Source organism: Sinocyclocheilus anshuiensis, unplaced genomic scaffold, assembly GCF_001515605.1.
Source record: "Sinocyclocheilus anshuiensis isolate Anshui unplaced genomic scaffold, SAMN03320099.WGS_v1.1 scaffold442, whole genome shotgun sequence".
Classification (NCBI taxonomy): Eukaryota; Metazoa; Chordata; class Actinopteri; order Cypriniformes; family Cyprinidae; genus Sinocyclocheilus; species Sinocyclocheilus anshuiensis.
The window spans coordinates 661,221-673,901 of record NW_015542354.1 but is presented as its reverse complement, the minus strand read 5'-3'; the positions used below and the strand labels follow the sequence as shown (position 1 = coordinate 673,901).

Sequence of the window (12,681 nt, the reverse complement as noted above, 5' to 3'; positions counted from 1 at the left end):
ATATATATATATATATATATATATACATGACAAATGTCCATATATCCAAAGCTACTGCTTTGATGACACAAACATACAGTTCAGACCCAAAACAATACAGTGTGAACCCTGTTGAACTCGGTTTTGGAATCAAGTGTGAAAGCAACCTTATCAAAGTGTTAGTTTAGCAACATGCGAGAGAGTCTGTTAGAATCAATTTTGAATGGAGGCTTTTATTTATGCTGTGTGAGGAGCACTACCTGTATGATGTATAAAGTTGGTGCCTATGAAAAGTATTTTAAATTGGTGACTTTATTCTTTACAAGGACAAAAAACAGACAGCAAGGCAGCTCACTACTTTTGGAACAGTACCACCGTTTATAGCCAAAGCAATGTAAAGCTGTATTTATAGTGCTAATCTTAAAAATATCATTAGAGGGCAGAGTGCTAATAATGTTTAATAAACAGCCTGATTAGCACAGTCTGATCCTGTTCTAACCAACTGTAGGAAGTGAGAAATGTGGCTGGCAGGAGAAAATAGCTGCTGGGATGATCTTAAGATCACACTGACTAGCATGGTTTAGCATTGAGAAAGACATGGTTGGCCATCTATTCCCAGCTTTTTGAGCAGTCAGTGTGCTCAGTGGTGTGTTTCCACTGCACTGTGAAAAATGAATCACCAAAACTTGTGTGGAGCGTATTAGATTGACAGGGCGGCGCCAACGTCTCTCAGTGTTATCAGAATCTTACTGCCAGGCCAGATTACAGCTTCACCAGCAGTGACGCAAATAGTAAACATTTTAAAATGCTTTTATCTGGCTTGGCATGCATAAGTATAAATCCTATTACCCCAAAGAGAAAACTAAAAAGTGATAAGTACCTTTTAAGTAATGTACCCGGCATATTTTTAAACATGCCGTGAAATGCTGAAAACCATCTTGTGCTCATATGAGGTGGTAAATTTGGACAAGGGGGCGAGCAAACAAAATTGCCACCTTAAAAACTGCATAGCAAACTGTATCAAATAGACTGCTGGAGTTTACATTTGAAATGGATGTACCTCAAAAATACTGGGGTGTTTCCTCAGCAATGGCCACTAGAGCATTCAGTAGATGATTTAATTTGTCCACTAACAATGTCCAACAGTGAACATCACAGAAGAATTCTGTCTTTTTTCTCAACTTAAAATTATATATTGTGTTTAATAGGAAAGTTCACCCAAAAATGAAAATTCTGTCTTTAATTACTCGCCCTCATGTCATTCCAATCGTGTAAAACCTTTGTCCATCTTCAGAATACATGGACTGTTTTAACAATGTCCTTATTACGTTTCTGGGTCTTGAACATGGTAGTTCTCATGCTGTCTATGCATTGTCAGAAAGCTTTCAGATTTCATCAAAAATATCTTAACTTGTGTTCTGAAGATGAACGAAGGTCTTACAGGTTTGGAACGACATTAGTAATTAATGACAGAATTTTCATTTTTGGGTGAACTAACCCTTTAATGTCATTTTTTACATTTTTTGAAATAGAAAGGCCAAGACAGTTGTAATATATGAAAAATGGATTAAATAATTTTCACACCATGAATTTTGAAATTATTTGTTTATTCTTGGTGCTAATGCGATTTTAGTTTTAAATGTAATAATTCAGATTTTTATTAGTTTAAGATTTCATAGTTTAAGATTAAAGGTCTGGAACAAAGTTTTAACAATAAAACAGATGCATTTAAAGCATTTGAAAATAAATGATAAAGACTAGCTCCCCATATTATATTGCATATAGTTGCTGTTAAAAGGGGGGGGGGCAGTTAAACAATATTATTGTAGATAATATAAAAATGTATTGAATTAATAAATAATAAAGGCATGTTTACATGTCAGTTTTACTATGATCTTCGTATACACTGAACAAAATTATAAACGCAACACTTTTGTTTTTGCCCCCATTTTTCATGAGCTGAACTCAAAGATCTAAGACTTTTTCTATGTACACAAAAGGCCTATTTCTTAAAACTGCACATTTTAGAGTGGCCTTTTATTGTGGCCAGCCTAAGGCACACCTATGCAATAATCATGCTGTCTAATCAGCATCTTGATATGCCACACCTGTGAGGTGGATAGATTATCTCGCCAAAGGAGAAGTGCTCATGAACACAGATTTAGACAGATTTGTGAACAATATTTGAGGGAAATAGGCCTTTTGTGTACATAGAAAAAGTCTTAGATCTTTGAGTTCAGCTCATGAAAAATGGGGACAAAAACAAAAGTGTGGCGTTTATAATTTTGTTCAGTGTAAATACAATCTGTTTTGAAATCTGTCTGCTAGACTCTTCTATAAAAATAAACACATGGGAAATAAATTCAAGAAATACCCACTAAAATAATGAGGTTCTATAACACAAATTTTCCAGAGTTGTGTCATGGTTTGACTGATTTAAGACTTGTGTTGGTATTAACATGTTTTTAATTTCACACTTCATGATATCAATGTAAATTGCAAAGTCAATGTGTTTTCTTTTTCCAACGGAAATTAGTTTTGCTCTTGCTCATACTTTTTCTTTATCCATCCCTTACAGGCCACAACCGTACTTTCACCATGGACCCCATCAACTGCTCATCAGTGGATCTCTCTGATGTTCTGGCCAGCAAGATGAGTCCCAGTAAGATCCTCCTCTCCCTGACTCTCTCCTTCCTGGCTGTGGCGACCACCGCCATCAACTCCCTGGTCATCACTGCTATCCTGATCACCCACAAACTCCACCAACCAGCCAACTACCTCATCTGCTCTCTAGCTGTGACAGACCTTCTAGTAGCTGTTCTGGTGATGCCCGTCAGCATTGTGTACATAACAGAAGAGACGTGGGTTCTCGGTCCGATCGTGTGTCACCTTTGGTTGGGTGTTGACGTTACGTGCTGCACTTGCTCAATTTTACACCTAGCCGCCATTGCCCTTGATCGATACCGCGCCATTACCGATGCCGTGGCCTATTCCCAGAAACGCACATATAAAAGAGCAATCATAACCATTTTGGCCCTGTGGACACTGTCTGTGCTGGTGTCTCTACCACCTTTAGTGTTGAGGAAATTCCCTTTGGAACACAAAGATGGGGAAAGGGAAGTCATGGACTGCTTGATTGAGCACGACCATGTGGCTTTCACTGTCTATTCCACTTTCGGAGCATTCTATATTCCACTGACCCTCATTTTGGTTCTGTACTACAAGATCTACAAGGCAGCAGAGACGCTGCGTAACCGTCGAGGGAGCAGCCGATTAGTCAAACAGACAGTGAGCAGCGTCTTGCTTCCTGGAATGAGCTCAGATAAAGACATTGCCCTCAGTCCCGACACATTCTGCCCAGTCGAGAAGTCATTTTCCGATCCGGCGACAGATGGGGAAAGGGTGCGTATTACTTCTTCATCAGGTAATCTCATCAAAGTCCGCAGGAACCCAGGGGCCAGGGAGAGACGGGCAGCTTTGACATTAGGACTAATCCTGGGAGCCTTCGTGGTTTGTTGGTTACCGTTCTTCCTGAAGGAGGTGATTGTGAATATTTGCCCGAACTGCAGCACTTCCGCTGTACTCGCAGATTTCCTCACCTGGCTCGGATACCTCAATTCCCTCATCAATCCGCTAATATACACCATCTTTAATGAGGACTTTAAGAAAGCATTTAAAAGACTTCTGCCCCTCTGCTGCAGCAATATCCTGTGAAACTGACTGGGAGGGAAAGACAAATATGTGGTTTTAAGGGACAAAACTTGCAAATAACAATGACAATCCTGTCATACTGTAAATCACTAGGCTTCTGCAAGAATGATACATCTTTCAGAGACATTTCATCAGTATATTGTTTATGTAGTGCTTTGGAACATGAGGGCATGTAAAAAAAAAAACATTTGCTCCACTTAATTTCAGTATTTTTGAAATAGAGGATTTTATATAAAATTAAAAAGCATCTGGTGCACAAATGTTATGTAAATCGACTCCACCAATGTTTGGCTGGTTAGCATGGTCCAGTTGCCCCTACTGACATATTGTAACTACACCATCTGGATCCCAAAATAATTTTTCTTCATTAACAGCCATTCAAAAGTACCGACAAAATAAATTTTTTGAAACATATAAATCTTCAATATTTTAGTATATTGCATTAAATGTTTTGTTAGTGATCCATTTTTGGGATAGTTCACACAAAAATGAAAATTCTGTCATTAATTACTCACCTTCAGGTTATTCCAAACCTGTAAGACCTTTGTTCATCTTCAGAACACAAATTAAGATACTTTTGATGAAATCTGAGAGCTTTCTGACAGCAACAGAACTAGCACATTCAAGGCCCAGAAAGGTGGTAAAGACATTGTTAAAATAGTCCATGTGACATCAGTGGTTCAACCGTAAATTTATGAAGCTACGATAATACTTTTTGTGCGCAAAGAAAACAAAAATAACGACTTTATTCAAAAATTTCTTCTCTTCCGCTTCATAACATTAAAGGGTTAGTTCACCCAGAAATGAAAATAAGCCCATAAATTACTCACCCTCAAGTCATCGAGAGTTATATAAAAAATTGTCTTTGATCTTTCAAGCTGTTTAATACCAGGACTACAATTTTAGTGGTTGTTGATTGCAAGCATTGATTACAAGCATGGCCTTGTAGGTTGTTATAACATTCTCTTCAAAGATAGTGTAGTGGGATGGACAGTGGGTGCATTGGTTCTTTAAATATGCCACGAATGCATGAGTTGTCCAATCATATACTTTCACGGGTATATAAAAGGGGACTTTTAAGGCACCGTTGTGTGTTGGAGCACCGATTGTGCCTCACTGCCTGAGGCCCGCCCATTCCAGTTTTGGCTCTTCCCGTCTCACAGGTATGTGTCTGCTAACTAGTGCTTTGGTATCCACGTCTCAGGCCTCTGTCTTTGAAACCACATTCCTGTGTGCCCTTTGTAGGTGACCAATTCATAATTTATCTTCCCTGTTGGACAGGGTGGCGTAGTCAGCTGAATTTAGAGTTCCCTTTCCGATTATTACTCCCGCTACATTCTGGCGTAGTCGGCAGGGATCCTCCTGGTGGCTTATGCTCTCGAGTCCCTGGTGTATTGGGGATGAATGTACTTGGGCGATGCTACCAGGAACTCTTTGGACAGCATGGCCCCGCTTTGTTTGATTTTCCCCCAGTTTCTAGTGCACCACTTTCAGTTTTTCAAGTCTTACAACACTGCCATTAAGGTAGTGAGCAGCCTCCTGTTGAGTGCACGACTAAGGTAAGGGTGCGTGGTCCTTGGGAATGTCGTGTCACAGGCGGTACCATTAAGTTGGTTGCGGCAACTTGTGCAGAACAGTTGGCAGGTAGTACAGTACTGTTTGAGCCCACTGAGTCTGGGTTACCTGAAGGGTTGTTAGCCTCCCCCGCCTTGGTGCGAGTGACTGGAGGCTCAGTTTATGTGCCGGTGGTTAACATAGGTACGTCTGATGTCCTACTCTTTCCACGCAGAGTTTTAGGTACTCTGGTTAGAGTGCAGGTTGTTAGTTTGCCAGCGGGTGTTACTGAAGTTAGACCCTCTACAGCAAATGTCTATTCTCAAGCCACCCTAGCAGTTAGTTCCACGGTTTCAGAACAGATTGCAGAGGTGGACCTGACTGCATTGCCAGAATTAGAACAGGGCAAGGTAAGGGCCTTGCTTAGGAAGTATCAGACCGTGTTCTCTGAACATGATTGTGATTTGGGATGTACAAGTCTCATCTCTCATGATATCCCACTGTTAGATGATGTGCCAGTGCGGCAGCGACATCGCCGTGTACCTCCCTCTGAGTATGAGGTTGTTAGGGCCCACATTAATCAGCTGCTGGAGTCTCTGTTAATCAGGGAAAGTTGTAGCCCGTACGCCTCTCTAATTGTGTTGGTTAAAATAAAAGGATGGTGGTCTATGCTTGTGCGTTGACTACCGCCAGTTAAATGCCAAGACTAGACGGAATGCGTTTCCCTTGCCTCGGATTGAGGAGTTGCTGGATGCGTTGACAGGGGCCTGTTGGTTTTCCACCATGTTTATGTGGTAAATAATTTTGCGGTTAATTATTTTCAGGAGGAATAGTTGGATTAGGATCCATTGCATTCAGTGCAGCCTGTGGGGCAACATTCTTTGATGCTGCTGCTTTGTTGACATTAGTCCCTGTAACTTAAAACTGCTCTTTGGCGTGTGTTTGCGCTGTGTATCGGCCTCCTCCGTTAGACCAGTTTTTATATGTGCATTTGTTTTGTTTATTGCTGATTTATTTATCCTTGCTTTGTGTTTGTAATTACTTTGTTTTGTATTTATTTTTTCGGTATATTTGTTTACGTTTATTCTCCGGTATATTAGTTTGTTTATGTTGTTTGTTTGCTCATTTGTTCTTTAGTCTGTATTTGCTTTGTGTTGTTTCTTGTATTTTTGTTTCTTATGGTTTAACCTTGTTTCAGTGTGATTTTGCTTTATCTATATTTCTTTTTGCTCCACTTGACCTGGGTTTGTTTGTTTTTGCGTTGACTACCGCCAGTTAAATGCCAAGACTAGACGGGATGCGTTTCCCTTGCCTCGGCTTGAGGAGTCGCTAGATGCGTTGACCGGGGCCTGTTGGTTTTCCACCATGGATCTAGCTAGTGGGTATAACCAGGTTCCTGTCGCAGAGGGGGATAAGCAGAAGACTGCTTTTTGCACCCCATTTGGCCTGTTCGAATGGAACCGAATGCCGTTTGGGTTGTGCAATGCCCCCTCTACCTTCCAGCGGCTTATGGAGAGGTTATTCGGGGACCAGCAGTGCCAGTCTTTACTCTTATATCTGGACGATATTGTTGTGTTCTCCAGTTCGATTGCTCAGCGTAGGAGCTTTGCTAGTGCCTGGAGTGAGAGATGTCAGGTGAGCTTTGAGGGGTTAAAAGAAAAACTTACCACCAGCACAGTACTTGCAAATGCAGACTTCTCTAAACCCTTTATCCTAGAGGTGGATGCCAGCCATCAAGGTCTAGGGGTAGTCCTTTCCCAGGAAAATGAGGGTAAGGTAAGACCAGTGGCATATGCCAGTCGCAGTTTAAGGCCCCCTGAGCGCAACATGTCCAACTATAGCTCTATGAAGCTAGAGTTTGTTGCGCTCAAGTGGGCCATGACATAGAAGTTCCGCGAATACCTGTTGGGTAATAAGTGTGTGGTATTTACAGATAATAACCCCCTTAGCCACCTGGCTTCTGCAAAGCTTGGTGCGACTGAGCAGCGTTGGGCTTCTCAGCTGGCGGCCTTCGATTTTGAGATCAAGTATCGTTCAGGTAAGAGTAATAAAAATGCAGATGCACTTTCACAGAGGGACCTCCTGGAACCTGGTGTGTTGGATGGGTTGGCCCCAGGCACTGCAAAGCTTGTTGCGACTGAGCAGCGTTGGGCTTCTCAGATGGCGGCCTTCAATTTTGATATCAAGTATCGTTCAGGTAAGAGTAATAAAAACGGGCCCTGATGAACAACGCCGAATGACTAAGGCAGCCTTAACATTGCTCCGTCAGTGGGACCGTTTGATGGAGCGAGATGGTATGCTTTATCGCCGGGTTCACTGCCCTAATGGTAAAGAGGAGGTGTTGCAATTAGTATTGCCTGTTGCCTTGAGGTCCGAGGTGTTAAGGCAATTGCACCAGCAACACGGACATCAGGACAGAGAGCGCACCAACGAATTGGTGAGACAGAGGTGTTATTGGCCGAGAATGTCCTCAGATGTGGCAAGTTGGTGTCAGGAGTGTGATCGGTGCCAGGCAGCTAAGGACACCCAGCCACTTGCTCAGGGTTTTATGGGACGGTTATTGTCATCTAGGCCAAATGACATTCTTGCGGTGGACTTCACTGTTTTGGAGCCCACAAGCTCTGGCATTGAAAACGTCTTTGTGATGACTGACGTTTTCAGTAAGTATACCCTGGCTGTTCCAACCAGGGATCAGCGTGCCGAGACCGTGGCCCAAACCCTGGTGACAGAATGGTTTTATCTGTTTGGCATTCCGGGCCGTCTCCATTCTGACCAGTGTAGGAATTTTGAGTTCTTGTTAATACAGCAGTTTTGTGAGTTCTACGGCATGGAGAAGTCTCGTATCACTCCTTATCACCCGGCCGGTAACGGCCAGTGTGAACGTTTTAACCGCACCTTACATAATCTGTTGCGCACTCTGCCAGTGTCCAGGAAACGAGAGTGGGTAGCTTGTCTTCCCCAGGTTGTGTTTAGTTATAATAGCACTCCTCATCAGGCCACAGGGGAATCGCCACAATTTTTGATGTTCAGTCAGGAGCCACGACTGCCCGTTGATTTCCTGTTGGGAAGAGACCCACAGCTAAGAGAGGGTAGTGTGCATGACTGGGTCTTGGAGCATCAAACGAGGCTCCAGGTGGCCTTTGCAGGTGCACGTAAACGGCTGCAGGTCATAGCTGAAAGGCGCAAGGCCCATCATGATCAGCATGTCCGAGATGAACCACTGGTGGAGGGGTCAGCTGGTGTACCTCCGTGATTATGGGGTAAGGGGCCGCCAAAAAATCCAGAACCTGTGGAGCCCAGTGGTTTATCCAGTGACGAGGGCACCCAAGGAGGGTGGTGTAGTGTACACCATTGTGCCTGTAGATGACCTGACCAAGGTAAGGAATGTGCATCGTTCACTGTTAAAGAGTTGAGTCTGTAAGGACACAGTTGCTGCTAACCATGACAGTCCTTCACATGACCCAGTGTTGGACACATCCTCAGTGGTTGAGGAAGAGGATGAGGTATATTTGCTAGCTTTGGTGCAAGAGCAGGACCAAGTCGATGTTGAACCAGAACTTGGTCCATCTGCCATCTGCTTGGGTGAGTGTTACGGGACCAGTTCCTGCTATTGGGCCAGGATGACAGGTTCCAGCTAGGGATACAGACAGTTCGCAGGAGTCGCAGCCTGAAGGCCTGTGTAGGGCCGATGAGGGTGCTTTACGCAGGACAAGACGTGTAAATGCGGGACAGCATCCAAATCTATACCACCTTCCCCGTTCAGTGGGAGAGACCTCTCTGCATCAAATACATGGTATGGTGGCAGGCATTTTTAGACCTTGGGATTAGGTAATGATGACTTAGTAGTAGGATCGTCAGGGGACGACAATCCGTGAGTGGGGGGGTAGATTGTAGTGGGATGGACAGTGGGTGCATTGGTTCTTTAAATATGCCACGAATGCATGAGTTGTCCAATCATATACTTTCACGGGGATATAAAAGGGGACTTTTAAGGCACCATTGTGTGTTGGAGCACCGATTGTGCCTCACTGCCTGAGGCCCTCCCATTCCGGTTTTGGCTCTTTTGGCTCTTCCCATCTCACAGGTATGTGTTTGCTAACTAGTGAGCATCGAGAGGTGTGCTTGAAGTAACTAGTTTTATTCGGATTGTAGTTTTCCGACGGGCAAACGTCATAGTGGTTAGTTGGCGGTTGCCTTTCTCATCCAACATGCTCCGGCTGTAATCCCGTGACTTTTCGCCGTGTTGATGTCCGTTTGCGTGTGCGACCGGACTCGTGACTATAGCGACAACCTGAAGGTATGGGCAACTACCGCTATTGATGTATAGTATTTTATGTGGTAAATAATTTCACGGTTAATTCTTTTCAGGAGGAATAGTTCGATTAGGATCCATTGCATTCAGTGCAGCCTGCGGGGCAACATTCTTTGATGCTGCTGCTTTGTTGACTTTAGTCCTTGCGACTTAAAACTGCTCTTTCCTGTGTGTTTGCGCTGTGTATCGGCCTCCTCCGTTAGACCAGTTTTTCTATGTGCATTTGTTTTGTCTATTGCTGATTTATTTATCCTTGCTTTGTGTTTGTAATTACGTTGTTTTGTATTTATTTTTTCGGTATATTTGTTTACGTTTATTCACCAGTATATTAGTTTGTTTATGTTGTTTGTTTGCTCATTTGTTCTTTAAGTACCCTATAACATGAATGTTCCTGCCGTCAGCAGGACTACAATTTTAGTGGTTGTTGATTGCAAGCATTGATTACAAGCATGGCCTTGTAGGTTGTTATAACATTCTCTTCAAAGATAGTGTAGTGGGATGGACAGTGGGTGCATTGGTTCTTTAAATATGCCACGAATGCATGAGTTGTCCAATCATATACTTTCACGGGTATATAAAAGGGGACTTTTAAGGCACCGTTGTGTGTTGGAGCACCGATTGTGCCTCACTGCCTGAGGCCCGCCCATTCCGGTTTTGGCTCTTCCCGTCTCACAGGTATGTGTCTGCTAACTAGTGAGCATTGAGAGGTGTGCTTGAAGTAACTAGTTTTATTCGGATTGTAGTTTTCCGACGGGCAAACGTCATAGTGGTTAGTTGGCGGTTGCCTTTCTCATCCAACATTCTCCGGCTGTAATCCCGTGCCTTTTCGCCATGTTAATGTCCATTTGCGTGTGCGACTGGACTCGTGACTATAGCGACAACATGAAGGTATGTGCAACTACCGCTATTGATGTATAGTATTTTATGTGGTAAATAATTTCACGGTTAATTATTTTCAGGAGGAATAGTTCAGATTCATTGCATTCAGTGCACCCTGCGGGGCAACATTCTTTGATGCTGCTGCTTTGTTGACATTCCTGTGACTTTAAACTGCTCTTTGGCAAGTGTTTGCGCTGTGTATCGGCCTCCTCCGTTAGACCAGTTTTTTTCTATGTGCATTTGTTTTGTTTATTGCTGATTTATTGATTCTTGCTTTGTGTTTGTATTTGTTCTTTAGTCTGTAATTGCTTTTGTGTTTCTTGTATTTTTGTTTCTTATGGTTTAACCTTGTTTCAGTGTGATTTTGCTTTATCTATATTTCTTTTTTTCTTCTGCTTGACCTGGGTTTGTTTGTATTGTTTTGTTGTTTACTTTATTGGTATATTTATATGAAATTGTAGGGAACAGCTACCTTTATTGGTATATTTATATGAAATTGTAGGGAACATCTACCTCGATTTGATGAGACATTTTTAACCTCATAGCAGGTGTCTTGATTTTCTTTTGGATTTTGCATTTAAGTCTTAAGCATTGTACAGTTGTTAGCATTATTTATTTTGTTTTGAGATTATTTGGTTAATTTTGTCTTCTATTGCAGGAACCGAGGCTTCCAGGCAGGCCGCTAGTAGGCCCTTGTGTGCGGTGGTGGGACTCTGTCACGGAGTGCAGTGTGTTCACTCTTGATCTTATTGTGAGTGTGTGTGTGTGTGTGTGTGGTGTAGTGAGACCTGTGCACCTGGTGGTAAGATTCTTGCAATATAGGAGCCTTGCGCTCAGTAAACTAGCTTACCTGTCATAGGTAAGCCTCGGTTTTTGTTTGTTACGTGTGTATTCTATATTTGTAAATCTAATCCGGTCTACAGTTTAATGATTTTTAAGGTTAGTGTTTGATTATTGTTGAAATAAAGCTTTTGTACTTTGGTATCCACGTCTCAGGCCTCTGTCTTTGAAACCACATTCCTGTGTGCCCTTTGTAGGTGACCAATTCATAATTTATTTTCCCTGTTGGACAGGGTGGCGTAGTCAGCTGAATTTAGAGTTCCCTTTCCGATTATTACTCCCGCTACACATACAACCATATTTCATTAAATACAGTGAAAACAAGCAACACATTTCATAAACTCAGTATTCTGTGAACATAAAACAAGGGTTTACGTTTTAGATGCTGTCAAGTCATTTCTATTGTAACATACAATCACGAAACCATGCTTTACATATGAATGAGACCCCACTGGATATCTTCAGAGAGAAAGACTGTGGCACAAACACTGGCCAGCTCTTTAAAGCTCTCACCTCTCTGACTCTCTCCCATGGGTGATTCTGGTAGCCAATGTTGACATTTGAAATCACCAAAACAAACACGCCCCTACCCCAAAAGGGTCTTGCCCCTATTTTGCTAGCTCCGCCCCACACATAGGCTACATATGCAACCCAGGCAATGATTAGTTCTGTGAAACAAAACAAAACCAATGTTACACTGTGTCTACACTGGACGTGAGTGGTGAGGCGCGACAAAATACTATAGAACTCATTATAATCTCTCCTCCACATCATGAGTAGACACGCCCCTTACTGCTGATTGGCTACATGTTTGTTGTGCTAGTCGGCCCGAATCAGTTTTCTAAAGCGTTTTTGAAAAATCGCTTACCCCACCTTTAAGGTTGAACCACTGATGTCACATGGACTATTTTAAAGATGTCCTTACTACCTTTCTGGGCCTTAAACTAGTAGTTGCATTGCTGTCTATGGAGGGTCAGAAAGCACTCGATTTCATCACAAATATCTTCATGTTCTTAAGATGAACAAAGGTCTTACAGGTTTGGAATGCCATGTGGGTGAGTAATTAATGACAGAATTATCATTTTGGGGTGTGCTTTTCCTTTTAAACGTGTGAACGCCTTCACAGTGTATCTCCGTGTTTTGTCGTGATGTCATTTTCCTCTTGCTGCATGGTGATTATGTGCCCTTGTAGTGGAGTTGGAAATATCGTAATTAAGAGTTCTGAGCACACAAATGACTGAACAAAGCTGTATTTATGGGTGGGTAACTAGTAATTCTAAATGATACACAAGTTGCTGAGTTGTGTTGGAAAAGGTGTGACGATTTAAAACATTCTGGAAACACTAATCTATACTATAGATGCTATTATACACTAGTCAACATTTGAAGTGGATCAAAACCTTTCA

At 42.4% G+C, this 12,681-nt stretch overlaps 1 protein-coding gene across 1 annotated transcript in view; it reads left to right on the top strand.

Annotated features, from left to right (window-relative positions):
- Window positions 1-4,076, top strand: part of LOC107691623 (5-hydroxytryptamine receptor 1F-like) — a 12,772-nt gene extending 8,696 nt beyond the window's left edge. The window contains exon 2 of the mRNA XM_016490313.1: window positions 2,558-4,076. Within this exon, the coding sequence (XP_016345799.1) occupies window positions 2,578-3,693 (1,116 nt within the window). The 5' untranslated portion in view covers window positions 2,558-2,577 and the 3' untranslated portion in view covers window positions 3,694-4,076. The remainder of the gene's footprint in view (window positions 1-2,557) is intronic.
- Window positions 4,077-12,681: the final 8,605 nt, after the last annotated feature.